Source organism: Aythya fuligula, chromosome 23 (assembly GCF_009819795.1).
Source record: "Aythya fuligula isolate bAytFul2 chromosome 23, bAytFul2.pri, whole genome shotgun sequence".
Lineage (NCBI taxonomy): Eukaryota > Metazoa > Chordata > Aves > Anseriformes > Anatidae > Aythya > Aythya fuligula.
In genome coordinates, this window is record NC_045581.1 from 6,534,865 (window position 1) to 6,548,764 (window position 13,900).

Here is a 13,900-nt window from a genome sequence, read left to right on the forward strand (position 1 = left end):
CTGCCCCAGCTCCTCGCTGCGGCTCCGTCCCAGCTGCTGGGCAGTCCCAAGGGCAGGGAGAAAAAGCCTCCCAGCTCTTCCCAGCTGGCCACACTGGTTCCGAAGCCACCATACTGGTTTGTAGGGCCGCTGCGCACAGGGGGACCAGGGGCACAGCCCCAGATGAACGCAGACCTTCAGGAGCCCCGCGGGGCTCTGCCCAAGCACCAGGCAGGATCCGACCCCGCAGGCTGCGTGCAGGGGGGGGGGGGACGGGAGGGCCAGAGGAGGGGCCCTGCTCTCCTGCTCTCCTCCTCCGGCACCGAGGAGCGCGGAGGGAGCAGCTGGGGCTGTCCCCTCCTGCCGCCGCGCAGCGCTCCCCGGCTCCATCCTCTCCCCCCCTGCGCAGCCGCTCCGCCGGCCGGGCATCCTCCCGCTGGCTCCTGCGGCGCGGATGAGGAAGGGGAGAGGGAGCTGAGGGCTCCCCCCGGCACAACAGGCAGCTTCAGAGCCCCCCCCCTCCCGCGGGGAGCAGCCCCTTCCCCTGGCCACCATGGTGGTTTTCATGGGCAGGAACCTCTCCTCGCTTCTGGCGTTCTTCAAGAAGGGTGAGTGGAGGTGCGGAGGAGAGGAGGGAGGGGGGAAAAAAAAATACACCAAACCCTTGTCCTTACACAACCCTGCCTGCCCGCAGCGCCTCGCAGGGGGCTGCTGCCAACCCGGCATGGGTTGGGGGGGGTCCCTGCAGTGGCTGTCGCTCCGGGGAGGGCAGGGAAGGTCACCTCGGGCCTGGGAAGTTAATGGCAAAAATTATTGTGTCCCTAAAAGCATCGTGTCCCTAAAATCATCACGCCCCTAAAATCACCGTGCCTGTGTTGCTGGAAGGTGGCTCTGACTGTGCGAGGGTGGGGGTCCGGCGAGGGGCTGCCAAAACTGAGGAGGGGAAGGGCTTAGGGGAAGGGCAGCGCGATGGGGGCTGTGGGTGCCTCGTGTCCCACGCAGGGACCTCGTGCGAGCACAGGGGGTCCCCAAACCATCCGCCACGCGCCCTCCCCACCCGGCCGAGCCCCTCGGTGCCCGCTCGCCGTGCCGCGGGCGCTGCTTTGGGGCCCGAGCCCGGTGTCTGGTGGCACGCCGCGGCAGGGCGGGCCGGCTCCATTGTTCGGGGCCTGCTCTTTGTGTGCCGGAGCTGGAGCGTGGCCGGAGCCGGGGCTGAGCCGTGGTGGGGGCCGGGGACTGGGTGTGTGTTTATAGGGCTGCAGCCGGCCCCGCATCCCCGCAGCGCTGCCCTCCGGCCCTATGTCACCCCCCCCATGGAGGTCTCCCTTCCCTTCTCTCAGCCTGAAGTTGTGTTTTTTTTTGTTTTTTTTTTCCAAGCTGGAAGATTCGGAAGCCGTGCTGGCGGTGGAGGGCAGACGGGAGCAGGCTGGGCTGTGCCCGTGTCCCCGTGTCACCCTGCCAGGCGCAGCCCCCCCCGTGGGCACCCGGACCCCCGGGCAGGAGCCGTGCGTGGGCACTGCCTGCTGCGGGGAGGGGGCTGCAAACGGGGGGCGTGCAGGGCCCTGTGCCGGCCGTGCCGTGGATCCTGGGACCCCCAGCACCCATGGGGGCCTTGATGGGGGCTGCATCAGCCTCCGGGTCCCCTGGGGGCCGCGCCTCGGTTTCCCTCCCCTGTACCCGCCCTGGGCGTGGGGCTGGGTCCCTGCTTTTGGGGCGCTTTGCGAGGTTTTGAGATGATGCAAGCCTCCAGAAGGGAAAGTTTTGCTGCCTTTATTTCCCCCCCCCTCGCTGCCCCTTCTCTGCCGGGCTGCCTGCAGCCCCCACCCGGCTCTGAGGAAGGTGCTGGAGAGGAGGAGGAAGGTGCTGGGGAGGCAGTGCCGAGCCCCAGCCCTGTGCTGCTGGTGGGGAGGGAACGCTGCAGCTCCTGCAGCCGAGACAGCCTGACTCCAGCGCATCGATCAGCCCTGGGCTCACAAGGGGGGCTCAGGGGCTGCATCCTGCCTCACCACGGGGCTGGGGGCTGCTGTCCTGCGGGGATTTGTCCGGGGAGCCCTCTGAGCCCTCTCTCTGCCTTCTCAGGCTCTGCCAAGGCTGAGAACGACAAGCGGCTGAGCGTGCAGTACAAGCCGGGCGAGGAATGCCCCGACAACGTCTTCTTCCCCAGCACGCGGCCCCCGCACCTGGAGGAGCTGCACAACCAGGCCCGCGAGGGGCTCAAGTCCCTGCAGCACCAAGGTAAAGGGGGGGGGGGGGGTCCTGCCCCGCCATGGACCCTGTCCTGCCGCGGCACGGTGCCCCCAGCACCCCGGGCAGCTGGCTGCCCTGCCCGCATGGGCGGCGCGAGCGAGGGCGAGCAGAGTCCAGCTCTGGGGGTGGCCGGTGCTGCCCTGGGCTCCAGCGGCCGCTCTCGTGGCTGCCTGCGCCCCCCAGGATCCCGCAGAGGCCCTGAGCCCCTTCCCCTTTCCCTTCCTTCCTCCCGCAGAGAAGCAGAAGCAGACCAAAAGTGCCTGGGACCACGGGGACACCAACAGCCTCCAGGTGAGCGGGGAGCCCCGGCCAGCCCCTCTGCGTGGCTGGGGGGGGGTGAGGAGGGCAGGATGGGCGCCCTCTGCCCCCGCTGATGGTCAGGGCAGCTCTGAGGCAGCGACCTGGCTGAGAGCACTGCTGTAGGACCGTGTCGGGGGGGTGTACAGGGCAGTAAGGCGCTGTGACCCCCTTGGTGTCACCCCTTTTCCCCCCACGATGAATTTCTGTCCCTGTTCTCACCACTGGCACCTCACCTCCTGCCTTGTGCGGCTCTGCCCAGGGGCCCCCCTCCATGTCAGTGTCCCTCTGTCCCCCCCCATCTCACCCCAGCGGTGTCCCCCCATCAGCGCTGAGCCAGGGGGGGAGCAGGGGCCGCATCCAGCCCCGTGGCTGGGCCCCCCCCCGGCTGCTGACGGGCGAGAAACTCCCACTCACTTGGCTGAGCTCGGGTTCGCTGCTTCCCTGAGCTCTGACCCTGCTCCCAGCGCCTCACCCACGTGTATTTGCTTTAAGCGCTGCCTCCCTTTGGCGCTCGGCCACCTTAACCCCTTGGAAGCGGGCGGCGAGGGGGAAAGCGAGGCCGTGAGTCTTCGGGGGGGTATTTTTTTTTGGGGTCCTGCCCTCTGGCCCTGCCGGGAGGTGCTTTATTGGGATGAGGGAGGCACAGAGCGCCGTGCCCATCACAAGGGGCACAGACTGTCCCCTAGCCTGCCCCAGCCCCGCTCCCCTCCCAGCCCCCAGTCACCCCCCAGCCCCGGGGTGCAGCAGGGCTGGGCGAAGCCCCCGGGGTGGTTCTGGCTCGGTGGGAGCCCAGCAGTTCCCTCCAGAGCAGGGTCAGGGCGGTGCCGGCTCCTCCACCCAGCTGGACCTCAACTCACCGGCTCTCCGGGGGCCGTGGGGCTGTGTGGGGTCCCCGGGGCTGCTCCCGGCCCCGCTCCTGGTGGGAGGACTCTGGCTGCCGGTGTGGCTGACTCAGCCTTTGGCCCTCGGAGAAGCTTTTGTCTCGGCAGCGCTGGGGCTGCGGACTCAGTTCGCGGCGGAGAAGGGGCCTGGCGGGGCTGGGGGGGGGCCGCTCCTTCCCCGCAGCCCTCCCGAGCCCCCTGTCTGCCCACACAGTCCTGCGCGTCCTCGGAGGATGACAGCGTGTCCTTCCGCAGCCGGGCGGCTTCCTGCCTCACCGACAGCACCTCCGAGGACGCCCTCTCCATCCGCTCCGAGATGATCCAGCGGAAAGGTGCCCGGCTTGGGGGGCTGCGGGGCTGGGGGGGTGCGAGCCGAGGGGGTGCGAGGGGTCAGGGGGTCCGGGGAGCCTGGCAGGAAACCCGGGGGGCTTCTGGGCTCGGAGTTCGGTATCTGGGGGCCCTTGGGGAGGAGAAAGCAGCTCGGGCTGAGTCAGAGGCTGCTGCAGGCGTTGGGCTGGGACTGGGCGAGGGGGACAGAGGGACGGACAGACGCCGTCTCCTCCCTGCTCGGACCCTGCGGCCGTTTGGCAGCTGCCGAAGCCTCCCTGGGCTGTGCCGGGTGCCTGAGCTCGGCTTGTCCCAGAGCATCCCAAGCAGCCGTGGTGGGCACTGGGCTGGGGGTGCTGGGGGGACCTGGCCTAGGGCCCACGTCGTGCCGGCTGGACCCTGCTCACACCTCTCGCAGGTTCCACCTTCCGTCCGCACGATTCCTTCGCCAAATCTTCGGAGAGGGCTGGCAGGAAGAGGAAGGAGAGGAGGACAACGGTGCTGGGCATCCCCCAGCACGTCCAGAAGGAGCTGGGTAAGCGTCGTGGGCGAGTTTTAAGGTCCGGCCCCATCCCTCAGCTGGGTGGATCCACCTTGGGATCACGCCTGGTTCGTTTCTCCCTGCTCCCAGGTCTCAGGAACAGCCGGGAGGCCAAGGGACACGCTGCCAACGGGCGCGGGGGCAGCCAGGCACCGCAGCCCTTGCTGAACGGTGGGCAGGTCTCCGGCGATGCCATCCGCATCCCCACCATCGATGGGAACCTGCCACCTCTGGATGTCCCCGGCGGTGCCCGCGTCCGCCTGGGAGCCTTGGAGGAGGCGGACAAAGCCCTGCAGAAGCACATCGACCGCGTTTACTACGACGACACGTTGCTGGGGAGGAAGACGGCGGCCAAGCTGTCGCCCATGGCGAGGCCGAAGTCACTGGCCGTGCCGGGCATGACCACCAGCGCCAGCCCCCAGGAGCTGCTGAGCCCCGTCATGTCCATCTCACCCCAGGGCACCTACATGTCCAAGATCATCCCCAACGCCATCCTGCCGCCCATGGTGGACGTGGTGGCCCTGACGCGCAGCAGCGTGCGGACGCTGAGCCGCTGCAGCCTGGTGTCATCCAGCCCAGCCTCGGTGCGCTCCCTCACCCGCTTCTCGGAGCACAGCGCCCGCAGCCGCGAGCCCTCCTCCTCCAGCGACAACTGGAGCCACTCGCAGTCCACCGAGACCATCGTCTCCAACAGCTCCACCATCTCCTCGCAGGGCGGCTCCGACCGCCGCCAGCCCGAGGCGGGGCCGCGCAGCGAGGTGGACGCAGCGGGACGCTCCGACACCGATCAGGTCAGCGTCTACAGCTCCGCCAGCTTCGCCAGCACCTGCTCCAAGCCCGCCGTGGCCCCCGCGCACACAGCGCACGGGCTGCTGGCCGTGGGGCCCCGCAGCGTGAGCGGCAGCAGCGGCCGGGCGTCCCCCGCCTTCAGCACGAGCAGCCAGGCAGAGGGCTCGGACACGGGCAGCCTGGCGAGCGAGCGCTCCTCGGCACGCAGCGTCTCCCTCAGGAAGATGAAGAAGCCCCCGGCGCCCCCTCGCAGGACCTATTCTCTGCACCAGAAGGTGGAGGAGGGGGAACCCAAAGTGCTGGGGCTGCCCCCCAAGCCTGACCGGCGGCCCCAGCGGGAGAGCGGCGTGCCCTGGTCCCCCCGCTCCGAGCCCTTCAGCCCGACGGTCGAGGACGAGGTTTTCTCCCCGTCGTCGCTGAGCGAGACCAGCAGCGTCCGCTCCGAGAGCCTGGCTGGCACCAGCTCCCCCGAGGCCTCGCGGGGCAGCCCCGGGCCGGGTGACCGTGGCGTGACGGTGGTGCTGAGAGAACCCACGGCTCAGCCCAAGTGGAGCTGCCTGGACGGCTCCGACCGCACCATGTCCCCCTCCAGTGGCTACTCCAGCCAGAGCGGGACCCCCACGCTGCCCACCAAGGGGCTGGGCCCCCCGGCTGCTTCCCCGGGCAGGGTCCAGCCCCAGAAGCCGGACCGGGTGTGCTCCTTGCAGTCCCCGGCGCTGTCCGTCTCGTCCTCCCTCACCTCCATCTCTTCCTCGGCCTCGGACCCGGCTCCCTCGGAGACGCCGAACTGCACGCAGAGCCGCTCGGACAGGTTCATCATCCCACCGCACCCCAAGGTGCCCGCTCCTTTCTTCCTGCCACCCATAAAGCTCCAGCCACCCGCAGCCCCCGCCGCCCCCCTCGCCCCCTCGCCAGACCCACCGGTGCCCAGTATCACCAGCCAGGAGCCCTCCACCAAGCCCGGCACCAAGTCTCCTCCGCCGTCGCCGCCTCCTGCCTACCACCCGCCTCCACCGCCGGCTAAGAAGGCGGAGGCGAGCCCGGAGCCTGCCTGCGAGGCCCCTGCGGAGGCCACCTGGCCCCCACCACCCCCACCAGCCCCCGAGGTGCACGACCTGTCCATGGCGGACTTCCCCCCTCCGGATGAAGCCTATTTCTCCAGCCTGTCCCTGCCAGATGCCGTGCCGGCTCCGGCAGCTGGGCAGAAGCAGGCCCCGAACCCGGAGGCTGCGTCTTCCTTGTTATCAGCCACCATCTCCTCGCGTGTCCAGCAGCAGGACCCTCCAGCCGGGGCAGCGCGGCCGCCGTCCCCCACCAAGCCTCCCCCCGAGGCCGTCGTGCCCCCGCCGCCTCCTCTCCCCCCACCTTCAGCTCCGGCTCCGCCGCCCCAACCCGGCCTGAAGAAGGCTGCGAACGGCTCCCGGGCGGATGCCAAAAAGGAGCCGGCGTCGCGGAGCAAGAGCGGCCCAGTGCCCAAGGAGGACGCCAGCCTGCCCATCGTCACGCCCTCGCTGCTGCAGATGGTGCGGCTGCGCTCCGTCAGTGTGGAGCCGCCTGCCGGGGCCGGGACCGGGGCTGAAGAGCGGCCGGTGCCCCAAAAGCCCGTCCGCCGGGCCCTGTCCACGCGGCAGCCCCCTCCTGCCAAAGACGCGGTGCCTTCGAACCAGCTCCAAGCCGCCGTGCACCTCAAGGCGGCCGCTTTGTCTGCCGGCGAGGCCGCGGCAGCCTCCGGGATGGTTGAGAAACCCCCGGGCAGCAAAACGGCTCAGCCCGGCCCCGAGGGGCCGCCCGCGGACGGGCAGCTCTCCCCCAGGCACAAATCTCCCACCTCCACCGCCAGCTTCATCTTCGCCAAGAGCTCCAAGAAGCTGGTGATCGAGACGGCCTCGTCGCCCGAGGCGCAGGCCGACCTGAAGAGGAACTTGGTGGCCGAGCTGATGAATTTCTCGGGGCAGCGCTCGGCGGCCCCGGCCGCTGCCCAGCAGGGCCCAGGGAAATCACAAGTGCTCCGAAAGCCCGGCAAGGTGCCCCCGCCCGTCGCCAAGAAGCCTTCGCTCGGCCCAGGGCCGGCCCCGTCCTCCCTGAGCCCCAAAGCACCCGAGGCGCTGGGCTCCCCCATGCCGGACGGGAAGGCCAAGGCAGCCCCGGCGGAGGAGAGCAGGACTCAGAGCGAGCCGGCAGCGACGGCCGAGGGCAGGAGCGCTGCAGCCCCGGGCACGGAGCCACCGGCACAAGGTAGGTGGGGCGGGAGGGTTGGGGACTGCTTGGCCACGTTCAGACCCTGCTGTGGGCTGAGAACTCGGCACGTGTTGAGGGTTTGGTAGCCAAAACCCCCCGGCAGTGGTGGGGATGGTGCTGGGGCTGGGGGCACTGGGATGGTTTGGTCGAGGGCCAGGCTTGTGGGAAGTTGGGGTGCGGGAAGGTCTCTGACGGGCTTTTCCCTCTCGCCTTGCAGACAGACGAGGAGAGACAGCCTGAAGGACGGCGCTGCAGGACTCGTGCCCCCGCAGACAGGAATCCAAATCTCTCAGGGACCTGGGCAGGTCAACAGACAAGCGTGGAACTGGCAACTAACTTAATACAGGAAGCAAACAGCCTTAGCCTCCATGGCCTTGATGATATTTATGCAAAAATGGTGTTGGTTTCACTTTTCCTAAGTACTACAGCTTTATTTTGCAATTTTTTGTTTTATACTGGACTCCGAGGCCCGCGTTCAGAGCCAGCACCTCCTCCCTGCCGGGCTGCTGCTTGGTTTGTGCGTGCGGAGCGGAGCAGCCGCGCAGCGAGGAGCGCGAGGGGCCAGAACCCACCGGCGGGGACGTGGGAGGAGGCGCAGCCCTCCTGGACGGGGCTCGGGGCTGGAGCCGCCCCGTGAGAAATCAAAGCACTTTGGACAAAGGAACTGGAAGGCTGCGGCCACGGCAGCCCCCAGGAGGACGCAGGCAGCAGCAGCAGGAGGGGACGGAGGCGCTGGCTGGGGGGCACCGAGCTCCAAGGGGGAGGGTCTCGGCCAGCACCGCTCCCATCCCACAGCTCGCCCCGCGGCCGGGCACAGCGGGAGCCTCGCAGCTGCCCCCTGAGTTGGATGTTCAAGCCCCGGGGAAGAGCCTCGATTTCTGTTTCTGTAACCTTGGGTCACAGTTTGATTTCTTTGATTGTAAAAAAAAAAAAACAAAAACAAAAAAACAAACCAAAACGACCAAAAAATCCTCTGCTGCCGCGTAGCTGCTCAGAGCTCTGTACCTGGCTGGTAAAGACGATGACTGAAGCTCGCTGCCTCCTGTGCTTCCTGGCTAGGGCCCCCTCTCCCCCCCTACAGCAGGTGCCCGGCCCCACACCGCTGCGTTCCCTCAGGGCTGGCTCCCAGCGCCTGTCCCCACGGGGTGGGCAGAGCCGGGGCTGTTTGGCTCCTGGCAGCACCAGGACGCGGGAGGGGCGCTGGCTGCTGGCTCAGTGTCTCCCCCCGGACAGAGAGGCACGCCCGCATGCAGTCAGCCCGAGGTTTTATTGGGGTTTATGGCAGACAGATGGTTCCCGAGTCAGTGTTTAAGGCCCACGCCCCCACAGCCTCAGGTCAGGCCCGCTGGTGGGGCCGGGGCTCCTCACACACTGCAGCAGCCCCGGCCCTCGCCCCGAGAACGGCAGGGGAGGGGAGGGGGCCCCCCTGGCTGCCAGGCAGCTGCCCCCAGCCCCGGTAGCAGCAACACAGGTTTGAGCAAGCAGCCTTCCCTTAAAACCCTCACTGCAGCACCTCCAGGTGCTGTCCTGGAGCCAGGACCAGTCCTTGGCACAGCTGGGAGGATGCTGATGGCCCCAGCGAGGAGCCTGATGGCACGAGGCAGAAGAAACCGGTCCCTCAGGGCTGGTGCCATCGCCAGGCTCCCAGATCTGGCCCACAACGGAGGCACCAGCGCTGGCTGAGCAGGCCCAAGGCAAAGGAGATGTCAGGGGCAGCTCCCCAGGAGGCCTCGCGCTGTTGTGATGTTGGGGAGGCTGCAAAGTCAGTCCCAGAGCCCCCAGGTCCTGCAGGGCTGAGCCCCCTGCTCGGGGCACTGGGGGAGGAGATGGAGACCGGGGAGGAGAGCCTGGCTGGGGCGGTGCAGGGGGCCAGGCAGGAGGTGCGAGCTCTCTGGTGCTGGTTAGCTGATGCTGCCCCCCTTCAGGCTTTTACACGAGATGCTCCCCAGCTTGGTGAGGAAGTCTCTCTGCTTCCACTGGGCAACGCAGTCCTCGGAGACACGGAAATCGGCCTGGAGAGCAAAACAGAGCAGGGGGGAAGAGGGTCAGGGCTGAGGCACGCAGGTTAGGGCTCCCTGCAGGGCAGCAGCACCTCGCTCAGCTGCGTGGAGCTTTCGTGCCCCATCCCAGCCCCTCACCTGCAGCTTCTCGAAGACTTTCTTCTTCGGCTTGAGCTCGTCATCGGGCTCCCCGTCCTCGTAGCCCTCCACATAAACACGCTCCCCAGCGCAGCACCCAGCCGGCGGGTCCAGGAGCTCCACCTGCCGCGGCTCCCCCAGGCTGCAGAGGAAGCAAAAATCACCCTGGGGTGGCACCCGCAAACCCCTCGGCACCGCTGGGCTCGGTCCTGACCCCCCTCCCTCACCTGGAGGCGCACAGCACCATGCCCTGCGACTCCACGCCCCGCATCTTCTGGGGCTTGAGGTTGCAGAGCAGCACCACCAGCCTGTCCTGCAGCTGCTCCTTGGGGACGAACTGCACCAGGCCGCTGACCACAGTGCGGGGCTCGGGCTCGCCCACGTCGATCTTCTCCACGTAGAGGCTGTCGGCGTCCGGGTGCTAGCAGACAGCAGCAAGGTGAGGCGCAGGGAAAGGGGCTGGGACGGCAAAGAACGAGGCAGAGCCGCCCCCTTTGCCACCCCGCACACGCCGAGTGCCCACGCTGCCACCCTCTTCCCGCACCTTTTCCACGCTGATCACTTTGCCAACGCGGATGTCCAGCCGGGACGGGACGATGTTCTCCGGCTCCGAGTTCTTGGTGCCTTTCTCTGCAGGCTCTGCGGTGCAAAGGGAACAGTTGGGAAAGCTGTTGGTAAACCCAGGCAGCACACAGTGACCCCAGACGCTGTATCCGACACCCCCTGAATTCCCTGTTGGGCTACACAGCTCTGTCTGGCCCTCCTCTGCTTTGCCAGCCTCTCAAACAACAGCAGAGATGCACGGTGACATCTCTAGGGCAGGCAAACAGCCCCGGCTCTGCCTATTTCTCCACCTGATGCTCTCCAGGGCTGTCCCTGCAGGGACCCTCCCTTTCCCAGCCCCATTTTCCCCTGGGCCCCGTTTCCCCCAGCTCCCAGCGCCTCCTTACTGGCTTTGGAGGGGTTGGGATAGGCCGCGTTGGTCAGCTTCTTCAGCTCCGGGCTGTTGAACTTCTCTCTGATGGGGTCAAGCAGTTTGTTCAGGGCCACTTCCACCGAGTTCTTCAGGTCCCCGGGATGCACAACCTGCGGCACGACAGACGGACGGGGCTCTGCAAGGTCTCCTCCAGCACGGGGGGGAGAAGCAGACTTCAGGTCCCTGATCTGAGGCCAGAGGGGTGCTGAGATCTCTCCCCTCAGCTTCAGCAGACACGGATCTCGTCCCAGAGCAGGATAAAAGCACATCTGGGAGGCTGCTAGTGACAAAGGGCAGGGCTGACCGCGTCTGACGGGGGACAAACCTCAGGGAGAACGCCTGGCTGAGGCAGTCCCGCCGCAGGCAGAGCCCAGGGCCACCAAGTCCCAGGAGGGCACAGCAAGCACCTCTCCCTGGCACAGATTTTCTCCTACAGAGCTTGTGGGAGCCTCAGGGACAGGGGGCGGGGGGCGTTCAGCTCCTCCCTGCACTCACCTGCTCAGCAAAGTCCTTCTCCAGGGCCTCGTAGTCCGTGTAGGTTTTGTTTCCTCCCCATTTTTCTTCCCGCAGAATCACAAACTCTGTGAGATTAAGGCTCCGATTAGCCCACGGGACTCACTCCCTGCTCAGCCAGATGAACCACCCCACTTTGGGGGCCGCACGCTCCCATCCCCTCCCCTCGCCCCCCAAAAAGCCTTGGCCCTGGCGCCTCAGCGTGGGGAGCCCTCACCTGACTTGAGGGGAAAGAGGACGTGCTTGATGAAGGAGAGGACGCCGTTGTTCTCCACGTTCCCGGGCTCACAGAAAGCCTTCTTCAGCTTCTTCTTCACATCCTCCTTGCGGTCCAGGAGGTCGATCTTGGAGTCCTGGAGGAAGAGATTTCTGCAGCCCTTTTCCCAGCCTCTCGCCCAAGCGAGGACTCGTGCTGGCGCTGCTGCACCTTTTCCTTAGGCCCCAGCCTGAGGGCAGGGAGAAGTTTCCTCCTCTCGGGGTGCAGACTCCAACCCCAGCCACGAAGCCGTGCCCGGCAGAGCCCCTGACCCCAGCCACCACGCAGGGACCAACCTCTTCCGACGAGCTCATTTTGCTTCCCGTCAGGCCGGGAACCATCGGGTTCATCAGGTGGATGCGCTTGGCGTAGCCCAGGGAAGGGAGGTACTGGGAAGGAGCAAGGAGGCAAGTCACGGACAATCCTCTTCTGCGGGACAACCTTAACCCACAGCCCCTGTGTGCTCCTGGCTCCAGGTAACCCTGAGCACAGCAGTGGGACCCAGCAGGCTCTGGGGGGTTCACAAAGCCCTGGCAGCCGCCACCAGGGATGTGTGGCAGCCCCGTGTCGCACACCAGAGCCCTGCAGGCCACAAGAGCAGCAGCAGGAGCTGCAGGGAGCCCCGTGACGCTCACACACCACTGACACGCTTCTCCCAGTGGATCTGTGAGTCTCCCAGCCCTGCATCAGGACCACAAGGGACCCCAACACCCCCGTTCCTGACCTTCTCTGCAAAGGTGAAGATCTTCCTCTGATCAACTCCTCCGAACTGCGCATCGACCTTGAGGTACTCCTCATCCAGGGCCTGCGGGGAGAAACGCAGAGCTTTGAGCTTGGTCCTGGGACACCAGTTCCCAGCTCACTCAGCCTTTGGAGGCCCTGCTGGGCCCCGGGAACAATGCCCAGGGCCAGGCACGCAGCCTCACACGTCCCCGTGGTCCTTGCCCAGCACCTCCCCGGCACTGGGACCCTGCCAAGTGGCCCCACCACGCACCTGCAGGCCTGGGTAGAGCAACCCGCTCAGCAAGGGGTGCTCCACCTGCTTCACCACCTCCGCTCCTGCCTTCTTGGCGTCGTGCTGCGTCACCATGGAGGAGAGGCGGTACACGTCCAGCGTGTACTCCCTGGGGGAAGGGGCAACGCCGTCAGCACCAGGAAGGGGGGCGGCTGTGACACACCGAGAGAAGCCTGGAGGCAGCTTCACTCTGTTCCCTGAACGACAGCGCCTGAGAGCAAACCTGGGAACAGCAGAGCCCCAAGCCAGGCTTTCCCTCCTAGAGAGGAGTGCGTGCCCAGGACTCACTTGCTGAGCTGGTAGTCCGTGCCCCGGACAAACTTCAGCTTTTCCAGGGGCACCCCGATGCTCTCCAGCATGGCCTTGATCACGTTCTCGTAATAGCGAGTGCGCAACTCCAGCAGCTCCCAGGGGGCCTTCATGTTGTCCAGGTAAGCGTGGAGGTCAGCGAAGAGTATCGTCACCTGGCACGGAGGGACCGAGACGGGGTCAGGGACCCACAGCGTGGCGACAAAGCCTCCCCCCAGGGTGCGAGCCCCCCCCCCGGCCCCTCACCTCGCATCCCGCTTTCAGGAAATCTGCGATCTTGGACATGGGCACGAAGTAGGCGACGTGCGGCTTGCCCGTGGTGGCGGTGCCCCAGTAAATCTTCACCTCCCGCTCCTTCAGGATGGCCGACAGCTTGTCCTCGCCCAGCACCTCCTGCGGGGAGACCACGGGCGTCCTACACGACCGGGACCCCCCCCCATTATGTCCCCAACCCCCCCCCCTCAGGGCCCTGTGAGGCCCTGTGAGGCCCTGAGGCCCCCCCCGCCGCGCTAGGCCCGGCCCGGCCCCGGTACCTGCAGGTTGCGGGTGATGAGCTGGTACTTCTCCTGCGGGCTGGGCGCGGCCTCCATGGCGGCAGCTGCGGATAAAGGAGGCGTTAGTGGCCCCCCGGGACCCCCCTCCCGGTGCCCGGTCCCCCCCCGGTGCCCCCCGGCCCCACCGACCCTCCGCGCGTTGCATCAGCCTCAGCCCGGTGCTCGCCGGCTCCCTCCTGACGTCACTTCCGCCGCTCGGCGCGCTCCGCCAATCAGGGGCCGGGGGGGGCCGGCCCGCTAAGATGGCGGCCGCCAGGAGCCGGCAGTAACAGGGCTTAGGGGCTCAAATCCTCCCCCGCGCTCCCTGGGGTCTCCCCGTGGTCCCCCCCGGCACAACGGGCTTGGAGCCCCCTCAGGCAGGGCCGGGCCGGCCCCAGAGCGCTCCAAGCCGAGCATATTAACATTTCCAAACGTATTTAATGCAAAGAATTCCAGTAAAGTGTGAGGCGTTTGGTCCTCCTTCAAGTCCTCGCTGGTTAGGAACCACGTTAGTTACACCCTGCAGGGCCCAATTCACGTTTCCAGAAGTATTTCATGCAAAGAGTTCCAGCAAAGTGTGAGGTGTTTGGTTCTTAAAGCCCTCACTCGTTAGGAACCATGTTAGCTACACCCCGCAGGACCCAATCCACAATTAATTTATTTGCCTTTTGTTTCTCTTTGAAGCACCCAAGCACTTGCAGCACTCGCAGAACTCCTGGCATGTCTTAGCAAGGACTGCACATCACTCCGTGTGCTCCTGTACAGGTTGTGTGCATGTGGCAGGCTCCCGAGGGTTTTTCTTCCTTCTGTGAGGTTACAGTGTTATTCCAGAAGTGCTAATTTTTGTTGTTTGGACAG

The 13,900-nt window shown here is 66.7% G+C and overlaps 2 protein-coding genes across 2 annotated transcripts; one reads left to right on the forward strand and one right to left on the reverse strand.

Moving 5' to 3' along the window:
- Nucleotides 1–401: 401 nt before the first annotated feature.
- Nucleotides 402–8,329, forward strand: KIAA1522 (KIAA1522 ortholog). The gene is made up of 7 exons (XM_032202420.1): nucleotides 402–587; nucleotides 2,059–2,214; nucleotides 2,462–2,517; nucleotides 3,622–3,739; nucleotides 4,153–4,269; nucleotides 4,366–7,299; nucleotides 7,520–8,329. The coding sequence occupies exons 1-7, from the start codon at nucleotides 533–535 to the stop codon at nucleotides 7,540–7,542; spliced, it is 3,459 nt and encodes a 1,152-aa protein (XP_032058311.1). The 5' UTR covers nucleotides 402–532; the 3' UTR covers nucleotides 7,543–8,329.
- Nucleotides 8,330–8,550: 221 nt separating this feature from the next.
- Nucleotides 8,551–13,249, reverse strand: YARS1 (tyrosyl-tRNA synthetase 1). Its single transcript, XM_032202432.1, has 14 exons — nucleotides 13,193–13,249; nucleotides 13,043–13,107; nucleotides 12,756–12,902; nucleotides 12,489–12,664; nucleotides 12,180–12,309; nucleotides 11,910–11,990; nucleotides 11,482–11,574; nucleotides 11,147–11,282; nucleotides 10,912–10,997; nucleotides 10,391–10,526; nucleotides 9,985–10,079; nucleotides 9,668–9,861; nucleotides 9,441–9,582; nucleotides 8,551–9,314 (listed from the first exon to the last, which is right to left on the reverse strand). The coding sequence occupies exons 1-14, from the start codon at nucleotides 13,206–13,208 to the stop codon at nucleotides 9,204–9,206; spliced, it is 1,608 nt and encodes a 535-aa protein (XP_032058323.1). The 5' UTR covers nucleotides 13,209–13,249; the 3' UTR covers nucleotides 8,551–9,203.
- Nucleotides 13,250–13,900: the final 651 nt, after the last annotated feature.

Excerpts from the sequence above, each read along its gene's own strand:
- KIAA1522 (XM_032202420.1), top strand. The coding sequence starts at position 533 with ATGGTGGTTTTCATGGGCAGGAACCTCTCCTCGCTTCTGGCGTTCTTC. Across the intron at positions 3,740-4,152 it reads CGAGATGATCCAGCGGAAAG|GTTCCACCTTCCGTCCGCAC; the intron begins GTGCCCGGCTTG and ends CACCTCTCGCAG. Across the intron at positions 7,300-7,519 it reads CACGGAGCCACCGGCACAAG|ACAGACGAGGAGAGACAGCC; the intron begins GTAGGTGGGGCG and ends CTCGCCTTGCAG.
- YARS1 (XM_032202432.1), bottom strand. Across the intron at positions 10,998-11,146 it reads CCTCTTTCCCCTCAAGTCAG|AGTTTGTGATTCTGCGGGAA; the intron begins GTGAGGGCTCCC and ends TTAATCTCACAG. Across the intron at positions 9,862-9,984 it reads AAGTGATCAGCGTGGAAAAG|CACCCGGACGCCGACAGCCT; the intron begins GTGCGGGAAGAG and ends GCTGTCTGCTAG.